At 36.7% G+C, this 19,089-nt stretch overlaps 3 protein-coding genes across 3 annotated transcripts; all 3 read right to left on the minus strand.

Moving 5' to 3' along the window:
* Positions 1-3,955: 3,955 nt before the first annotated feature.
* LOC121248545 (wound-induced protein 1-like) lies at positions 3,956-4,934 on the minus strand (the record flags this gene model as incomplete). The annotated part of the gene is made up of 1 exon (XM_041147030.1): positions 3,956-4,934. A coding segment is annotated over one exon (570 nt), but the record flags the coding sequence as incomplete, so codon positions are not given.
* Positions 4,935-8,025: 3,091 nt separating this feature from the next.
* On the minus strand, positions 8,026-9,707 carry LOC121242717. Its single transcript, XM_041140659.1, has 3 exons — positions 9,454-9,707; positions 8,477-8,877; positions 8,026-8,151 (listed from the first exon to the last, which is right to left on the minus strand). Exons 2-3 carry the CDS (start codon positions 8,772-8,774, stop codon positions 8,063-8,065), a joined length of 387 nt encoding a protein of 128 aa, XP_040996593.1. The 5' UTR covers positions 8,775-8,877; positions 9,454-9,707; the 3' UTR covers positions 8,026-8,062.
* Positions 9,708-13,583: 3,876 nt separating this feature from the next.
* LOC121233934 (alpha-soluble NSF attachment protein 2-like) lies at positions 13,584-18,436 on the minus strand. Its single transcript, XM_041129711.1, has 9 exons — positions 18,177-18,436; positions 17,013-17,062; positions 16,845-16,917; positions 16,279-16,358; positions 15,819-15,970; positions 14,884-15,043; positions 14,752-14,799; positions 14,410-14,490; positions 13,584-13,800 (listed from the first exon to the last, which is right to left on the minus strand). The coding sequence occupies exons 1-9, from the start codon at positions 18,319-18,321 to the stop codon at positions 13,720-13,722; spliced, it is 870 nt and encodes a 289-aa protein (XP_040985645.1). The 5' UTR covers positions 18,322-18,436; the 3' UTR covers positions 13,584-13,719.
* Positions 18,437-19,089: the final 653 nt, after the last annotated feature.

The following is a 19,089-nucleotide window of genomic DNA, read 5'->3' on the forward strand; positions in this document are numbered from 1 at the left end:
TTACGTGACAATGACAAGGTTAATTTGTATTAAAAACAAAGAAGTTGATATTCCCTCATATTCATGTTATTGTAATTTGAAAGAAAGCTAGATTTCCACCATTACAGTACTCGACATTATAAATCTTAGTGCAGATGATCACATCGATATATAATATCAAGATCTGTGCGTGTTGCATTAATTAGCTCGTGTAGACTTAACAGCTCGAGCTGATTTAACATGTCAAAGTAAGTGTTTCGATAGTCATGAAAGCATAATATCACTGTACAATATATAGCCATCATTAATTTTAGGCAAAACGTCTAGGTGCATGAAATTAAAGTCATTTAAGCGTGAAAAGTGGCTCTCCCACCATCCATTTCAATCCCACGTACGTCTAGTTTCCACACATACATTTGCAGGCAGGCCGCAACTGGATATATATATCCGGTATATATGCATATCATGTATGCATCACCTTTTGCATGTTGGTCTTCTTATCACAAACTACGAATTGAAATAAATTGCACATGGCATATTCGAGCCAGGCCACTAACTACAAGCCTACATATATACAGACCTAATTAATTACCAAACTCGTGTATTTAATTGGAATAATATTTTTTTGAACTACTTTGGGATACAGCAACCCATTATATATATGTTAATATTATCTAAATTGCAATTTTATTTAGTTAAAAAAGCTGTAATATTAAAGCTACACTAGTTCAAGGAATCTTTAGAGAATCTGGAATATTGACATCTGGTTGAGATCGATGCGTGCCTACGAATGATGGAAGTTGGCAATCTTGTGCGAGTAGAATGTCCTGCATCTCTCTGATCTCTCTCATATCATAAAATCATTTAATGCAGAATGCAGAGCACGTTTTGATTCTTTAGGCCGTCCTGCATGATCTTACAATATTTTTCATAAAAGACAGCCAAACGAACGGCAGAAGATGAATTAAAAAATATTTAATTATGAATTCAGAAAAAATTAGCTCATACTATATATATCCTTCTTCAACAATGGTTAAGCTAGCAGCTTGTTGCCATGCATGCATCTTCGATAAGCCGTTAGTTTCATATAGTTGGAGTACGAATTCCTAATATTCTTATAAGCTCACATGATCAACTGATCAAAACTTTCCTTTTAATAAATCCTTAATTAACCATTCAATTATATATAAGAAGTGTAGCTGATCATATGGTAGTAGACTCGCACACTACAATTGAAAGCACCAAATAAAGTATCAACAACTAACGCGTTTCTCCCTCTCTGATCTCTTTCTCCAACAAGAACAAACCCAAATACATCCTTTCTTTTTGAGCCAATCCAAGAGGGGATGGAGCTCCGAGCTCCGAGCTCCTTCCTTTGATCTCCTCTCTTATCCTTTCGTTTTCCATAATTTTATTTTTACTCTTTTAAATTGAAAAAGTAGTGGTTCTATCCCATACAACACCTAGAGGGGGTGAATAGGTGCAGTTCAAATTTTCTAATCTAATAAAATTTAATGTCAAGAAGCAATTAAAAGATGACACAAATCAAACAAATAATCAACACAGAGATTTGGTCACAAAGTGGAAACTCATTCGAAGAACGTCTTTAAATTCTAAAACTACTCCGGGTGTAAGCCATTACCTAAAATCTACTATAGAAAAAGTTTGTTACAACCAATATAGAGACACTCAAAAAACCTTTGCAGTTCCTAAACTTAGCTTGCAACATCATGAGTGACCCACTCGATCTCTACACGCATGTAGTGTCAGAACTCCGACCTTTCTATAGCATCCCACGAGAACCTCTCGATCTCTGCATTAACAGCAGCTCCGGAAACCTTCCTGCCAATTAAAACGTCCACTTCAATGGACTTTAAAGAAGATTTGATCTTGAGTGTGGTGTGGTGGAGATGTGTTTGTCCAAGAGAGATTCACAATGTAAGGAAAGGTTTCTCTCTATGACTCTTGAAGCAACCATGATTTTTGCTCTGTTTCTCCACACTAAAGAACAGAAATAAGCTGTTCTATTTATAGTCTCAACAAGACACGGCGTTCAAAATCATGAATTTTAGATTGTTTTGAACATTGGTTCGAGCGAAGGTCGAGCGCACGTTGTCTTCTGAAACCACTCGAGCGATACGTCGAGCGCACATCGAGCGAACCTTTCTGGATGGGTTCTGCTCGAGCGCCACGTCGAGCGCACATCGAGCGAATCTTTCTGTATGGTTCCGCTCGAGCGCTGCGTCGAGCGCACACCGAGCGAAACTCTCTGGAAGATCCCGCTCGAGCGCCAGTCGAGCCATGTTGAGCACACTTCAATCTTTTTCATGTTACACCGCTTCAACACTTATTACAACTCAATTTTATACAGATTTTCATAAGAATATACCAATCAACTAAATTTTCCCTCAACACAAATTAATGAGAGTTAAACCTCTATCATCTGAATATGTAGTGTGAGCGGCTAATGCATCGCCCATTAAGCCATGTGCGAGACGTCCGGCTACTTGCTGCCACAAATTAACCCTGACTCCACCGACTACATGCGTGGCAATAACATATATATTCCTTAACCTGAGGTCTTCAATATCTATTCCACCTTCGCCATCCCATTCGCAATAGCGTGTAAGTACTCCTATTACCGATATAATCGCGTGTGTTCTTGATCAAATGCAACCAACGATTGAGGTTTTTTTATCCTTTTAATCATGTTATATATATGTTCCTGTTTTCTTTGAATCGTGCATGGGGACACGAAGAAAATTAAAGTAAAGATCTTCAACAAAATGCAACCATTGATTAGTCCACATGATGATCAAATCGTCGTCGGGCAATCCTCTTTACAAAGATTAGGTCCGACCTTTTAGTTATAGCATTTTTTATTTAAATTTGTTTTCATCACCCTATGTAGCAATACTTTACTTTTTTTAATATCTATGATTTACTTTTTATTCATTAATGATTGGATAAAAAAATAATAAGAAAATCCTATCAATCTAAGTCAAAATCTGATCGCTATATATAACTATACTAAAATGCAGATCAAATTTTGTTATTTATTATCATCACATGTTATGTACCACACTTAATTTTTTTAAAATTTTTATGTTTATTTTATTATTTTTGAACTAATTAAATTATTTTATTTATCATCTATACATTATATATTTAATAAAAAAAAATTAAAATTATGTGTAGGACGTGAGAATAATAAATAAAATTCTTTCATTTATTATATATATAGGCTAGCTTTACTTATTAATTATGTATATAGTCCAAAGAATAAGCTGTCGTGACTCATGACGTCATATCCACAGAACACGTGGCTTCGGAACTGTTCTTTAAATTAATGATCAAAAACTGCCAAATTCTAGTTTATGTATATGTGGATCCTATTATCTCAATCTGCATGTCAGTAGGCACCGTCTTCATTACTTTTTGTTCATATTGTGCGGGGAACTTTTGAGTATGCACATCTTTTTCTCTGATCAGACAATATTTGTCTACCTCATCATGCTCGTTACAAAATTTCAAACAGACACAATTGGGTAAAAAACCTCGTCTTCGTTTTATCACTAATCCCCAGTGATTTGGTAATTACCCAATTGAATCTTGCCATCTTTTGTTTTATTTTTTCCATTAAGACAACAATCAACCATTTTAAGCAAGTTAAAATCTGATGTCAAGATGCATTTTGTTAGCAATTTTCCACGTACGCAACTTCATATATTGTTAGATTAAGGTGGACACGGAACCACCACCGTCCTTCTCTATTTTATATATAATACATCTTTATTTTTCATTATGAAAAAAATGTGATTTCTTTTCTTTCTTAATGCAATAGAGTTGGTAGGCCTATGACCATGCAAAGGGAAACTTGAATATTAAAGCGAAGGTGGATCGGATCCATCACCCATGCCCACCTCCGTATGTACCCCTAGTATCAAAATATGTCAATCGGACGTCAGAAAAATCATATCACAATCACGAGCATATATCTTTATTGCACAACCAAAACACGAGATTACATAAGATGCATCGGTATATGACCAATACGAATATTCCACCGTCATGGTTTCCATGTCCCTCACACACGATCAACACAACACCACCGCGATACTAAACACGACAACCAGACAACAGACAGACAGACAGACAGACAGGCACGCAAACATACAAATTAGGATGCCAGCCAAACAAGCAAACCCACACCCATACACGACCTTAATAAGGAGCTTACATCTCTCCGACTCGATCTTTTACGGCAATCCAGCTCAGCCCATAAGTGATTCACTCAATCAGGGGCTGACACCTGTGCACTTTTATTTACTTTTAATAATAGTAACGACTGCAGCTGATCGGACGAATATAGGGAGAAAATAGTACTATATCGCCAGGACCAGACCCGGCACCGACTTTCCGACCTGGCTGGAGACGCTGCTCTCCCAAAGGGACGGGCAATGGAGAGGCGTTATCTCAATCGTTGATGAGGATGACGGCGTAGAAGAGAAATCCGACAGCGTTGAAGATGAGTTGGAGTTACTGAGGCGCGTGACGGTGAGGGATGTATTGAAGTACTCCCTGACCTGAGTGATTATCCCATCAGTGACGGTGCAGGCGTGAACCCAGGAAATAGAGCGGGCGTGGTCGCAGCCCTCGACGAGGACGGTGGGCCCGAAGGAAGTAATGGACTGAGGCACAAATCGGAAAGATGTGGCAGAAGCGGGGGCAGTACCGGTCAGAAGGCGCATCAAGAACTGGTGAGAAGGCGGACCATGAAACCACCACTCCAGGTCGGGGGCGACGATCTGGTGCACCGTGGCCACGTCGTGCGAGCTCAGGGCCTCATAGAGGGCGAGAACCACCCTTCGATTACTGGAATCAGTTTCCTCCAGAGTTTCCTGAGAGTTAGCCAGTTCTAGCCTAAGCCTAGCTAGGGCGGTGAGTCTCAAGTTTTAGATGAGGAAAGGAGGAAACAGAAAGGGCTGGAGAGAGAGCAGGGGGTTATGCGATAGATGGGCTGAGGCGTGGTACTAAGTTCTTATCATTCATTATATAGGGGAAGGGAAGGGCATTAAGATTGTCTGCAGCCGTTTTCATTCGGTTATGTTACAGACAGCAAGCTGAATCGGGTGATCGAATTCTGGGCCGTTTCGTCATTCCAATCGATAGATAAGGGCAGTTTAGCGAAGGAAAAAAAAGAAAAGAAAAGAAAAGAAAAGTGAAAGCTATCGTAATTGGCAAAGTAAACAACCCGATGACGTGGCGGATTGTTACTGGATCGGTGGATATGAAAGGAGCATCTATTTGTAGCATGCGAAGGAGATACGAGGGGGAGTAGTTATGGTGGACCGTGTCAAGCCAACTCTCTTTGACCCCACTAAATAAGTTAGGATAATGAATTATTCATGATAGCTTATCGAAGCATTTATTTACCATTTTTTTAATTTTTTAAAATTTTATTATTAATAAAGTTGTATAATTTTTTTAAGTTTTTTAATAATTAAAAATGTTTAAAAAATACTTAAAAAAAATAAAAATTTTAAATACACTATAAAATAGTAAATAAATGATAACAAGTAATAAGTCTATCATTATCTTATAATTTTATGCTAAAAGGTTAAAAATCATTACGCTATTCGCTTGTTATTCGATGGCGCTATCCCCAAATTTTCTATTATTAAGGATACTTTTCTTTTTTGTTTTTTTGTTTCCTAACCAAGAAAGACATGCTTAATACGACAAGTAAATCTTAAATTTATCATTTTTTATAAAGAAAATACACAACTTACGTACTAATATTGTAAATATAATTTATCATCAAAATTAGGGGCCCAAAGTGCTGACTCGGTACTCCACGTAAAATTTAAACATCTATAATGCAGTACTGGAAAAAAAAACAAGTCTCTCGTCAAACACCCTGCAATGGCATTAATGCTAGACTGTATACTGACCATCTTATTTATCGTACGTGAGAATGTAGGTTCCAACTTGTATGCTATAGCTAGTATTCATGCTCGATGCCATGATCTAAAGAAACAATTGTTAAAGTTGATAAGCTGAAAATTCGTGTTCCAACTTCCAACAGACGAAGCCAACCCTGTCATAGTCTCGTGGATGAAGATGTTTCGGAAGCCAAAACTGATTTAGCCGAAATTATTGACCGACTTAAAAAATTATTGAGATATTAATTTATCCTTAGTTGTCATTTTCCTTGAAACAGTCTATATATAATGATTTTGAAGTAAAATTTCATGTTTAAGATTCGTTTCCAAAACTCACAGAAATGAACATTGAGTAGTAAACGTACGTAGAAATCGATTATATACAGACATTCAGACACCGTACGTACTGCTGATCAAACGTAGTATCACGCCAACATACGGTATCCAGCAACTCATGACAATGTCCATGTGTAACTGTGGTTCTCTTCCCCAGTGACACGCATGCAATAATATGGGACAAGGTCTGCCTAGCTCTTGTGCTTCTGTCCCGCCTTCCCCGTATTGTCTAGAGAGCAAAAACTTATAATTAAAATTAATGATATAATTAGAGTTTTATTAAAATCTTATAAAAAATAAGAACTTCTCGTTTTTAAATAATATGAGATCTTATATACCACCTAATCTTATTCTTATAATATGAGATATCACACTCACGATCTTGGCTCCATAATATAATCTCTTATTACCATGCAATTGCAGGGGATGGATGTTGTCGAACTTGTACATGTGTGACCAGATCATGGGTTGCAGCTGGATACCTGAAAAGGCCACTTCTAATAATGCAAAGCAATAGCGATTGGCGAAAGAGGAATAATAAGGGAAAAGAAAAATAAGGCGGGCACGTGTCTCACGAGTGAATTTGCCGGTCCTTCCAAAGTAATGGGTTTAAATTTTGATTTGAATAAGTGGGCCATATTTTGGTGCCCTTGTTGTCCAACGTCGCCCCCTGGAGGAAACTCGGTATAATTTTCCCATAATTACAGTATACACCATTACACCGTCCAAAAAGAGGGGAAAAAAACCTCCTTCCTTCCATTACAATGGTTTTGTTGTTCTACTTGGGAAAGAACAAGAACAATCCCACTGTTTTAATAAATCTTTTGGTAGCAGCCCTTAATTTATTGCAGCCTGGTTCTCACAACCAGCCAAAATCCATGCCCTATGAGTCTATAGAGGCCTTGAATTTATGCATTTTCGTTTAGGCCAGAATGGTGACATTATTCAGTCAGTTAAAACAAATGGCTCCGAGTGATGTGCACTGTCGTATATACATCACTGCACATACCTTTTGACAGCTTGAAAGTTTTGGCCATGACAATGACGTGTACGAGAAATTAACATTTCACTTTCATGAGCACCAAACAAATAGGAAACAGCAAGCCCTACCATGTATATATTATTGCCAATCGAATAAATCTCAGCCTGCTTGCCAATTTTTGAGCTTTGGGAGGACATAACATTTGAGTCTTCACTGTTATCATCTGATATCTGTCACGTTTAGCAGATGGACTCGCCCACTTTGGTTCTTTGCCTAAATGATGTTTCTTTCTCCCTAATTTTGCATTTGCCTCAACATTTAATTGGTATTGGCCCTTGACAAATCCGGCTAGATTATATTATAACATATCTTTCTTAAGTTACCAAAATCTCAAGTGCTGTACGTACGCGCGTACAGCACTCAATTTTCATTTCCCAAGTTATCAAAATATCTAGAGCTAAACATTCGAAACTAAACGTTATAGCATGAAACCCTTAATACAAATGGTAGAGACGTTTTTAATTATTGGTTCTCCACAAGAGCCTGTTTCTTAACATCGATAGAACGTAAATATTGGTTCTCTACAAGCCATTACCTTTTACTGGTCTATAGTGAGTATTCTGACTCCATTTTAACAAACTTCGACTAACGTTCTACAGCTCTAACTTTGTGTGCCTACATCCTCTACAATCTGTCTCCCTTGTGCTTATGGATAGTTGGGGCTAGATGACAGAAACAATTGCTTTTTGTTACTCTTAATCCTCAGTATTAATTACTTCTCCACATTTCATATGAATTTTATAATCCCTTCCAAGGGGACTCATAATAGAGTATAAGCCAGCAATTGCAGGTGCTGCAACTGCAACAGATATAGATACTCCAACACCAATGGCTGGTCGTTGAGATCTCCTGTATCCCAAGTTTAGACCACAAAGTGCGTATTGAGCAAAACAATTTACATGGAGCAGAACAATAACAACCATCATGTGTGCCCATTCATGAGGCTTGTAGGTTCCATTCTTGCAGTAAATCTTTCTTAATTTAGAAATATCTTTTGGTTTCCGTCTGCATAGAAGTGCAAGGTGATAAAACCGTTTGGGATGTTGGTACAAACACATAAGGGTAAACAGTGCATTAAGAATTTGATTGTTTACTTCAAACCACGCATCCCTCTGGGACTTCTTGGGAAGAACATTGTTTAACATTCCAGTCATAACGAGGAATAGAATCACACCTGAAACAGCAATGCAGGTGATCCACGCAAACAGAGCCATGTTCATTGGGTTTCTAATCCATTCTTTGCTCATTTCCATGAGTGAATCCCAATCGATTTTCTGAGCAAAAACCCCACTGAGGTGTTCTCGAAATCGGTGATCACTTGAAGTAGTCACAGAGCGTGAAATCTCATCTTCCTCATTGGTTAGTAGTGTCCTTTGAGACGTTGATGCGTGCAGAGGGATCTCACCCTTCCCTTTAGCACGACTAGACTCCTCAATTTCTTCCCTCTGAGAGCCTTTATCAGTTAAAACCATTCTCAATCAAAACGCTGATCAAGCCTTGTTGACCCTTCACCGTATACGAGGACACGAAAGGACACAAAAGAGAGCCCTATATGTTGGCTTTCGATGTTTCCTCCTAAGTTTTAAATCTCACAATAAACATTTTAGGAATTTGTCCTTGCATTTCAAGAATATTGTTTTAAAAGTGGGGAAGCAAGGAATCTATCCAAAAACCAATGCAAGTCCGTAATTGTAGAATCTATAAGCCAAAGAAGCTGTCCAACGAACAATAATCACAAACAAAGACTGAAGTTCGACCTATAAAACCTTACGCAGATGAAAACTATGTATACTCAAACTGGAAAATTCGACATAAAAGCACAATACTTTCAATATTCTAATATAAAAAATTCGAAATAATTGCTCAGTTCTTCTTGCGGATCACAATACAGAATTTTTACATACAATTCTTCAAAACCTGGAAACTGAACCTAAAAGAACAATCTTTTCAAGCAGAGTTTTCGCAAGAATAACGAGAAAAGATTTCAAAAAATTTATATTCCATATTTCAACCAAAACTTGCTAGTGAATTTATACCCAAAGAAAGAAACTCTCTCTCTCTCTCTCCCTCCCCCCCCCCAAAAAAAAAAAAAAAAAACCAAAGAAATAAGAGAAGATCTAAAAGCTAGTGAACAAGAGTAATAACACGTACCTATGGCATAATAGGGAAACTTGAGGGACTTGAAGAAGCTTTCATTGAAACGAGTTTCATTTCTGAGACTCTGATCAATGACTCACAAATTATTATACTCGGTGAAAATTATTGTTGCTGGGCTGCTTCTATGGGTTCAGCAAAATACAATTTGCTAAAGCGGGAATGGTTGCTAGAACGAGAAGCTACAAATTCGAAGGTTCGAAGAGGTAACATGCCAAAGAGGGTAGACGAGGATGGCCTGACTTAAGTAAAATATACTTCTAATACAGTGGCCTGACGAGGATGGCCTCACAAAAACAGTGACTTTCAAAATTTTTTTAAATATTTTATTAATTATTTTTATCTCTCTTTCTTTTTATTACATATTTTACAACAATTAATATATTAAAATAAGAATATAATTATTAATTAATATATAATAAGTAAAATAGTAAAATATAATAAAAAAAATTAAATTAATAATTAAAAAAATTAAATATTTATAAAATTATTAGTTATTTATTATTATATAATGAATAAATGTATAATCTAATATGAAGATTTGATGTGAATAACTAAAACTAAATTTATCTTATATTATTTTATTATTATATAATGAAAAAATAATTATTTTAATGTAGATAATTCTATTAATGTAATAGTTAAAAGTTAAAATTTTCTTATATTCTTAAAAAATATTTTTAATTTTAACTAATCCAAAGTGCCCTTAAATAGCTTGTGTCAATGAGCAAGGGATCAAAATCCCATGTTCTCGTCCACGCGTAGAGAGTATTTCAACTTCATGCCGTAAGTTGCAAACGCGTACAAAATTTCGCGTGCTGAATTGGTGAAGTTAATTTTCCCAACCTTATACAGAGATGGGAGTTTATAAATTAATTATTACATCTAGAAGTTGTTAAAATATAAATTCGAATTTTATTTTTGCATAATTTATCTTAATATTAATTATTTTAAAATAGTGCTATTCAGCATCTCAATTTTCATTGTATGTCCCAAAAAATTTATCAGACAAAAAAATGTAGATTTTATTATTTATAAGATATTTATCGAAGAATCTACAGAGAGAGAAGAATCCTAGCTGCCAACATGCGAGAGAAAACCCTACAGAGAGAGAAGAACAACCACCATCGTGCAACCTCCTTAGATCGGCAAGTGACCCCTCACCACTGGCACAAACAAGATCAAGGGACTTCAGCGACTTCGTTGAGGGTCGTCTGGCGTAGGTCTTGGCACTGACGACCCGATTTTTTTTCCCCTGCAATTTTTCTCTCTGCCATTCTCGAAGACAATGTCGACCACCGGTGAGTGACTCCTCACCACCAGCCCAGACAAGGTCGACAGACTCCGGCGACCTCGTTGAGGGCCGTTTGGCGTAGGTCCTGACTCCGGTGTAGGTCCCAGCTCCGGCAACCTGGATTTTTCACAAGACTTCTCTCTCTATCTTTCTCGGAGCCCTTCGACATCGCACCCTCGACCACCGGCGAGTGACTTCTCACCACCGGCCCAGACAAGGTCGATGGGCTCCAACGACTCTTTTGAGGACCCTTCGGCGACCGGGATTTTTGAGTTGCATTTAGTCAGCACACACATGGTTCTTTTGAGGTCGACCTGAGCCTTTGCCTATGACCTGCGACCTATGACCTGAGTTTTTCTTCTATTCTTTTTGTTAACACAGTAGGGGTTCTGTGACCTATGTCTATGTTTGCAATGGGCACAAATCTACTTTTTACCTTAAGAGGATGAAGCAGGAGCAGTAGGGAGCAGTGGGCACAGATTTGTAGTGGGATTTGACGATGTCGACGCGCAATGTGGATTCGTCTCAATTGGAAGGCGAGAGGTGGTTGAAAGTGGAATAAAAAATTTTCGTTTTTATGAGAAAGGGAGGAAATAGTTTTCGTATTTTTGAACGCAGCAAAAAGATAGTTAAGTTCATATGTTTAGGGGGGATGACAGCTTCGTGGGTGGCTAGGGGATTGAGGATTGTTTAGAACTTAACTATCATGAAGGTTTCTTCGGAGAGCTAAGGATGGGTAATGTAGTTTTTATCATTCAACATAATGTTAACGCAAGTGGCAGCTTTATGCAACTCTCAGAATTCCGGAATGGAATGAGGAAATGTTTGTTGGTGATTCCGGAGGGTGCAAATGGCATTAGATGGAAAGGTTTTCTGATGTCCATTCGAAGTGTTACTGAGTCCAAAGCCACTACTCGAAGTGGGGAGTTTGTTGTTGGAAAAATAATGGGAAGGCCTTCCTTAGTCAAAGGTGCTTCTTATGTTGCGGTGTTGAGGTCACTGGCGGATAATCCAGCCGAGATCAGCTCAGTGGTAGAAGGAAAGGTAAGGCATTTGTAGGAAAAAAAAGCCGTCAGGTGACATTGAGAGAGGTGGATGGGGTCTTGTGGGATGTCAAAGCTCAATTGAAGGGAGTTATGGAATATGTGAGAGATTTGATGATTAAAGTAGATAAAGGATTGGACCTAGTCGTAGGTTTTTGTGGTGAGTCGAGAATGGATAAGGGAGGGCGAGAGCTAAATCCTTTGGGTTTGAAGGCCACAAGTTTGCTAGCAAAGGGCGTTTCAACGCTGTCACAGATAAGGTCGTTGGACGCTGGCATTTTTGTTCATGCTAGTGTCATTATGCCTCCTGAGAGAGCTATATGGCCTTAGTCACCAGTTGCAGATAGGGTTGGTACTTCTATGTAGGGTTCATTTTTAGTTGAAGACGATGGTCCCTCCAGGGTCTCAAGTACTTTGGAAGAAACAGTTGAGCCTCTTTTAGAAGATGCAAACGGGGTAACAGAAGGTAGTGCTACCCCTACCTGTTCTTTTTCCTGAGGGAGAAGTAGGGTCAGACAAAGTGGCACGCCAATGATCGTCTGGGGGTGGAGCTAACACAAGCAATGTTGATGGAGGGGAGGAACCTGTAATGGTGACATAAACAATGAACAACAGCCATATAGCTGTCAAGCAACCATATAGCGGGAAGGAAATTATCAGTTTGTCATTGGTGCCTCGTGTGGGGGAAGGTTTAGAGTCGGGAGTGCAGTTGGGTACTGTGGTTGCTGGGGATAATGTCGTTCCCTTGGTTTCTCTTCCTCTAATAAATGATATAGTGGGTTCACTATCAGATTGAGTTCTGAATAAAGTTAACGGGTTTTAGCAAATCCTAGGGATTTCATATGGAGAACATGGAGAATATAAAGACCAATTTAAAGCACTGCTCACTATAATTGAGGCGAGCCACGCGCTTGAAGCCAAATCAAATTTTAAGAAAAACAGGAAGTTAAAACGTCTTTCATGGGTAATAAACTACGATGCTAAGGGAAGTAACTCAAGTCAAGGGAAGATTAAAGGGAGGGCATTGTGAAGACGTTCTTGTAGTGAATGTTCGGGTAGAGGATTAGTTTTACGAAAACATGGGGCTGGTGTTGGGGAGGTGTGTTACATTCCAATTCGAGCTTGGTGTATTTTGGATAGGTTTCATGAGCTTTTTGGATCATTAAGGGCTCTTTTATATGAGCTATGTGTTTTTTTGTATACGTCCAATGTACTTAGTTATCCTATTGATATATATATATATATATGTATATATAGTTTTATTACTTATAAAAAAAGCTATTTCTAATATATCTTAACAATGATGAATAAGTTATCTTACTAACTATATATGTTGAATTATTGCCTACGTTCAGGAGGATCCTCAATTTCACAAGCAAGCTGGACCTAAGGTTTGAGAAAAGAAATTGATTATATTAAATATTGTTAATTTTTTGAAAATAAATTTGTTGTCCTCCCACTCTATAAAAGCATTTGACATTCTACACATACAACTTCAAAACGACTGAGGTTTTCTTTATTCATTATTATTATATTCAAACCGTGTAAGGAATGAGTTGTTGAGAGAGAAGGCATACTGAAACATTTTTTGCATTGATGATTCGGTGAGATTTCGTAAGGAACCCGGCGTAGGTGTGTATCGGTGAAAGTCAAAATATGAAGCAGCCATCAGAAATTGTGAGCCAGTCAATACAATGTCAATCATCAACACCAATGTCAAGCCCACCGTATGAATGAAAAGGCTAGAGCAACGAGGGAGGCCATACCCGAATTATAAACACATCACAAACTTATGTATAAACACTCGGATGGATTAAAATAAAAATCCAGCCATTGTAAAGGAAGGAAAAGTAATCGTACACAATCACAGAATACAATGCAATCATCAAGACCAAATGCGAAAACCAAACTTTGAGATATAAAATTTTAGGTAAGATCATCTTCTTCCAATTCTTTCGCCTTCAACTTTTCCTTCACCCTCAACAGAAGGGTTGTCTTCCAAGAGTCCTACAGGGTAGTTTAGGTAAACAGCGTCAGGAAAATGCTATAAAACAATTCTTCAAATGAACGGCAAACCAAAAAACAAAAAGAAAAGAAAGAAAAGATCTACTATCTTAGATGAGATCAAGAACAGAAGTTAAAATCACCATTGAGACACAATTCAAAAAAGAAATCCAAAAATGAAGTAGAAATCCATAAAGTGCCTCAGGTCAATTATTTCGTTTATATAATTTAGCATCTCTTCATCCATGGATTTTAATTCTAGCTGCTGAATTAAAAATAATAATACTCAAGTACATTGTATCATTAGTGGTCAACCCAATCCATTCTCAATACATCATGTTTAACAGTTTTCATTTCTGCATTTGGAATTTTGGAGACACCCCAGTGCGTAGAGAAAAATTCAAATAGTAAGTGAGGTGTTTTACCCCCTTGCTCCCTAGGTAACCTTACAACAAAAAATCTATCCCGAATTTAAACGTCATTCCAGATCAACTCTGACAAAATCAATTTTAAGTAATCAGCTTTCAAGCTTTTTTCTTTTTGACAAGTCACTTTTGAACTTTAATAGAGTTTCTAATGGAATAATAAATTCAATACTGAAGGGAGTTGTACCAGTGGAGTCATGCTGTCAAATTCTTTGACAACATCAGTAAACTTCACAATGTCTTCTTCGTCAATTGCAGCAGCAATATCCTGGCACAAAGATACAAGCTTCTTTGTCAAGAATCTCTTATCTCGAGAAAACAAAGATCACACTTAAATAAAAAAATATATTATATATCACAATCTAAATAAGGTAGATATGTTGCTATAAATGGCATGTTACCCGAATGAAAGAAAAAAGGTCAACTATAAAAAAGGTAACGTCAACAATTCAAACTATGCAGTTAACACAAACAAAGGCACCTAAAGAATACAGTAGAAAATAAATATAATAAAAAGTTTATAACCCACCGCTAAGAATCTGTATTCGCGTGTTCCAGAAAAAGTTGGATCCAATTCCTGCAAAAGTAAATGCAGCCTTGGTACAGTTCACTGAACCAAAAGGTTGAATGCTGAGATAATGAACTAAGGACAAATTCAGACCTGGTATCGCTCTAATGCATTGGTAATGGCTACAACGTCACCTTTGCAGAGTTGGCAAATGCCAGCATTAAGAAGATGTCCTTTAACTCCATACTTCAGCAAGTTATTATTGAGCGAATGTCGTGCTATCTCTTCATAAATCTCAATCGACTTCTGATATCTGTAGAAATATCAAAAGCAAACTATCCAGATCCCCATCAATGATAATAAATGAAAGGGTCTCAGAATAAGATTTCTCTTTTCATGGTCACTTGGCATTGAAAAGGTGTTTTTAGGGGGGGGGAGGACCAAGTGTAGGTGAACAAGGACATATCTGATGATAAATAATAACCATTTACAGCTACAGTCCTTAACAAAAAAAACTGTACAAAAACCACTAACCACTACAAGAAAATTAAACACATTGAAAGGATAGTAGCAGAATTACAAACTAGTTGCAGCCTTATCAATGTGGCATCAAGATCATCTATATTTGGTTGACAACTAACAGATCTCAAGTTAAGTTTTATGATCATTCACACAACCAAACCCTTCCAAATCCGCATGCATAGAAATGAATGATGAAGTTTTCACTTTGCAGATGATAATAATTTTTCCAGATACTCCAGCAGCACAAAACCAAGAGTAAAATACATAAATTTTCCTGAAATTAAATTAAAAAGTGCATCAGGTTGTGAAAATCCTTGGGATCATGTTCAGATAAGCCATTTCTGACTGACTGACATAAAAAAAAAAAACCCATCTCTGACTGTTCTTGTTCCTCACACCAAACAACGTGCAGCAACAAAATTCTATACACAAACATGCGGGATGAGATAGAGCAGAATCCCATACAAAAGCTTATTACAGTATGGCGTCCCAAGAGTAAAATACTTACCATTTTTTTTGACTCATCAAAAAGAGTAAAATATTTTTAGGAGAGTTGCTAGGCTTACTGTTCTAGTTGAGCAGCAAATTGTGCAACTTTCTGCTTGCACTGGTTGGCAGAAGTTGTTACTTCCTCATTTTCGAAGAAGTCTGCTGACTTTTCAAAGTAAACAATAGCCTGCTCAATGTTGTGTTCAGACTCGTACAATTCTGCAATTTCCTGTGTAAAGAAAAGATTTCCCAAATTCAACAAATGTATTTTATGTTTATTATTACATTCATCTCTAGAATGGTCCCAAAAAGGTATTCCACGTAAACATAGTCATCAAGAGCCCTCCAAAATCATTCTTTCTTTCATTTATAGAAGGCTTGAGATTATTTCAACAGGGGATAGAAATGAAAAAGGAACTGCACGGCAATACAACCTAAAATGGGAGATTTCAAAATAACATGAAAAGTAAGAAATTATTTTAAATCGGCATCTCCAAGGAAACGGTAAAATCACTAATAATGCCAAGGAAAAAATACCTTTAAGTATCTCGCAGCCATGCTGAGCCGTCCAATTTCACAAAACAGATTTACCGCCTGCTCTAAGCACGATATGGCCTCTGCAATAAGAAAATAATTTATTTATTTTTTATAAGTAAGAAGATATTTCATTGATATAAAGATAAAAAGGCAATATATATTTCCAGGCAACTATTTCTGCGATCTATATAAAGCCCAACATTAAGTAGAAATGCAGTAACAATGTATGATAAACACTCATAGAGGGAAAATACTCCAGTTTCTTAGTAATTGAAATTTGAAGCACCTATCTTACAAATATTTATGTCCACTATATCTTTGTTCTTCCGTTCTTTTGAATTGTAAGACTCATTTATAAAAAGAAAAATAATAACAATAATGGCAAGACTCATTCACTATATGATTGATTCTGAACTGCAAGGTGTATTGCTGATGGCATGGAATTTGACAAGGCCAGGGAACTCAAATTGACTAAGAGAGAGACCCCAACTAGAGGAGGGGCTAGATACTTTCATGGTGACATTTATATAGGTAACATCATGCCTATGAGCCAAAACCATACATACCATTTGCAGATGCTTTCTTATAGCTATGAGCAGCATCGACATAAGCTTGGGCAGCCTCATGTTTGCTTTCCAACTAAAAGCACAAGCGAATGGAATGAGATTGTCACATAGCAGCTAAAGTAATATTAAAGTAACAGTGCTTAATCCCAAAAATCCAAAAGTAATTACCTTCAAATGACAGTTTGCCAATTTCACATATGTTGAACCAGCCTTATCCCCTGAGAAAACCATACTTGAAGGGGTCAGCAATGACGACAAAATTAAGTCTAGCGAAGCGAACATTTTTTTATTGGCACCGGATGTCCAGGAACAAAGTCCCGACTAATCCCGGGGGTGCACAGACCCTTGGCAATGAGTTTTCCGCAAGTGCACCTTGGGTATTATAAGGGGAAATTCACACAATGTGATGGCCCCTAGAAATTATTGGTTCAAACCTTAGACTTGAAGGGAGCATGCCACCAAGACTAAAGTCCTTACCACTTAAGACAACCCCAACCCCTTGGGATTCTACGGAACAATTTCATTCTTGGATTCCCATATCCCAACAGAACCATATTGATCAGAGATCCTTCTCAACGAAAAGGTAAAGGAAACATCTTTTGAATAACTGAGATCATCGGTGAGAGGCCAACAAGATAGATAATGGAAGTAAGTTTTTTAACATGAAAAATGGTTTAAGAACCATTCCCTGGATTAAACCCACGTGAATTAATAATTTTGATTTCCTTCAATTAAATTGAGGTTGAACCCATCTTCACAAAAACTGGGCAAAATGTGAAATCTTTTATCACACTTGCCAAATTCTTCGCAAAAAGTTATAATTTAGTCAGTCTTAAGTATCATTTCCAAATTTAATCCCATCAAAATTTACATCTATAAGCCAATTTATCTAACTGTCAAATCATTCAAAAGCCATATCTGCCCACCCTAATCCAATCAATCAAATATTCCCAATTCTAATCAATATCCAAGCTTGCCACTAAGAACCAACCAAGCAGAAAGGCACAGCACATCAAACCTAACACAGTGTCATTCCTAATTAGAACAAAACAAGGCACCCTCGCCCAACTTAACTTTTAAAAAAAGAATACAAAAATCAAAATTTTCCCAAAAAATAAAGGAAAATAAATGATTAATGTCCAAAATTGGTTCATTACTATCGCCAACCAAAAAAATTAATGGGTTAATGGAGTAAACTTGAAATACGACCAATTTGTCACAAGGATCAAAACTTTCCATTCCTATTATTTTTTCCCCGATTCTTTACCCGTAAACAAGCAGAGGAAAAGAGGAAGAAAAAATTATTGTATGATATATTAGTTAAAATTGTACAGGATTTGGCGAGCTTGAAGGAATTGGCAGATTTATCGAAGAGATCGGCGGCGTCTTCATATTTGGAACCGAACAAACCCCAGCCGTTGAGCTTCTTTTCTGCTTTCTTCTGGAACTCCTCTGCTCTCGCAATCTGATCCCCCATTTGATAATACTGAGATTTTTCTCCCGAGTTGGGAGAGAAAAGATCAAAGAGGGAGAGAGTTATGCAATGGAAAAAATGTTGGGGTCAAGGTCAGGTTTGATTGCAACGAGAAAGGGGGTGCCTTTCGGCTTTTGTAGTCTTGGGTTCGGTTGGGTTTGGAATACTAGAATTAAAGTTCAAAGCCCAATGAGCCCATCTAAAAGGTTTGGGCCGTTCTCATCCTAACAATTTAATTCACTGAAAAAAGAAAAGGGAAGAAGTAAATTATGATTCTAACCCAGGATTTGTTGTCAAATTCGAGTTGGAATTGGAATCTGATAATAAAAATAAGGCCACGTTTATTTTTAAAAAATATTTCATCTCATCTCATTTAATTTAATTATTATAATTTTTTTTAACTTTTAATATAAAATAAAATAAATAATTTAATTTTTTTAAATTTTAAAATAAAAATAATATTAAAATATATATTCTAACAATATTTTATTCAACTTTTTAATTTTAATCTCAATTCTTCTTATCTCATCTCATTTCTGAAAATAAACAAATCCTAAATGAAATTCAAAGAACGCGGAACAACCAACAATGATGGATTAGAGTTTAGCAAAAGAAAAGATGCAGCACAAGCCTCGACAAAGAATAAAAATATTTATTTATTTATTTTTTAATAATCTTAAATATTTATTTTTAAAAAAAATTTATAATATTATTAAAATATACTTTCTTAATTATTAAGTAAAAAATAAAATAAAATTATCGGAGCCAACC

The sequence above is a fragment of the Juglans microcarpa x Juglans regia genome, chromosome 1D, assembly GCF_004785595.1.
Source record: "Juglans microcarpa x Juglans regia isolate MS1-56 chromosome 1D, Jm3101_v1.0, whole genome shotgun sequence".
NCBI lineage: Eukaryota > Viridiplantae > Streptophyta > Magnoliopsida > Fagales > Juglandaceae > Juglans > Juglans microcarpa x Juglans regia.

What these genes read in the sequence shown, in the direction of transcription:
- LOC121233934 (XM_041129711.1), bottom strand. Translation starts at nt 18,321, where the DNA reads ATGGGGGATCAGATTGCGAGAGCAGAGGAGTTCCAGAAGAAAGCAGAA. An exon ending in TGGCTGCGAGATACTTAAAG is followed by an intron (nt 15,971 to 16,278) that starts GTATTTTTTCCT and finishes TTCTTTACACAG; the next exon opens with GAAATTGCAGAATTGTACGA. An exon ending in TTTGCTGCTCAACTAGAACA is followed by an intron (nt 15,044 to 15,818) that starts GTAAGCCTAGCA and finishes ATATTTCTACAG; the next exon opens with ATATCAGAAGTCGATTGAGA.
- LOC121242717 (XM_041140659.1), bottom strand. Translation starts at nt 8,774, where the DNA reads ATGGTTTTAACTGATAAAGGCTCTCAGAGGGAAGAAATTGAGGAGTCT. An exon ending in CACCTGCATTGCTGTTTCAG is followed by an intron (nt 8,152 to 8,476) that starts GTGTGATTCTAT and finishes CTTGGGATACAG; the next exon opens with GAGATCTCAACGACCAGCCA.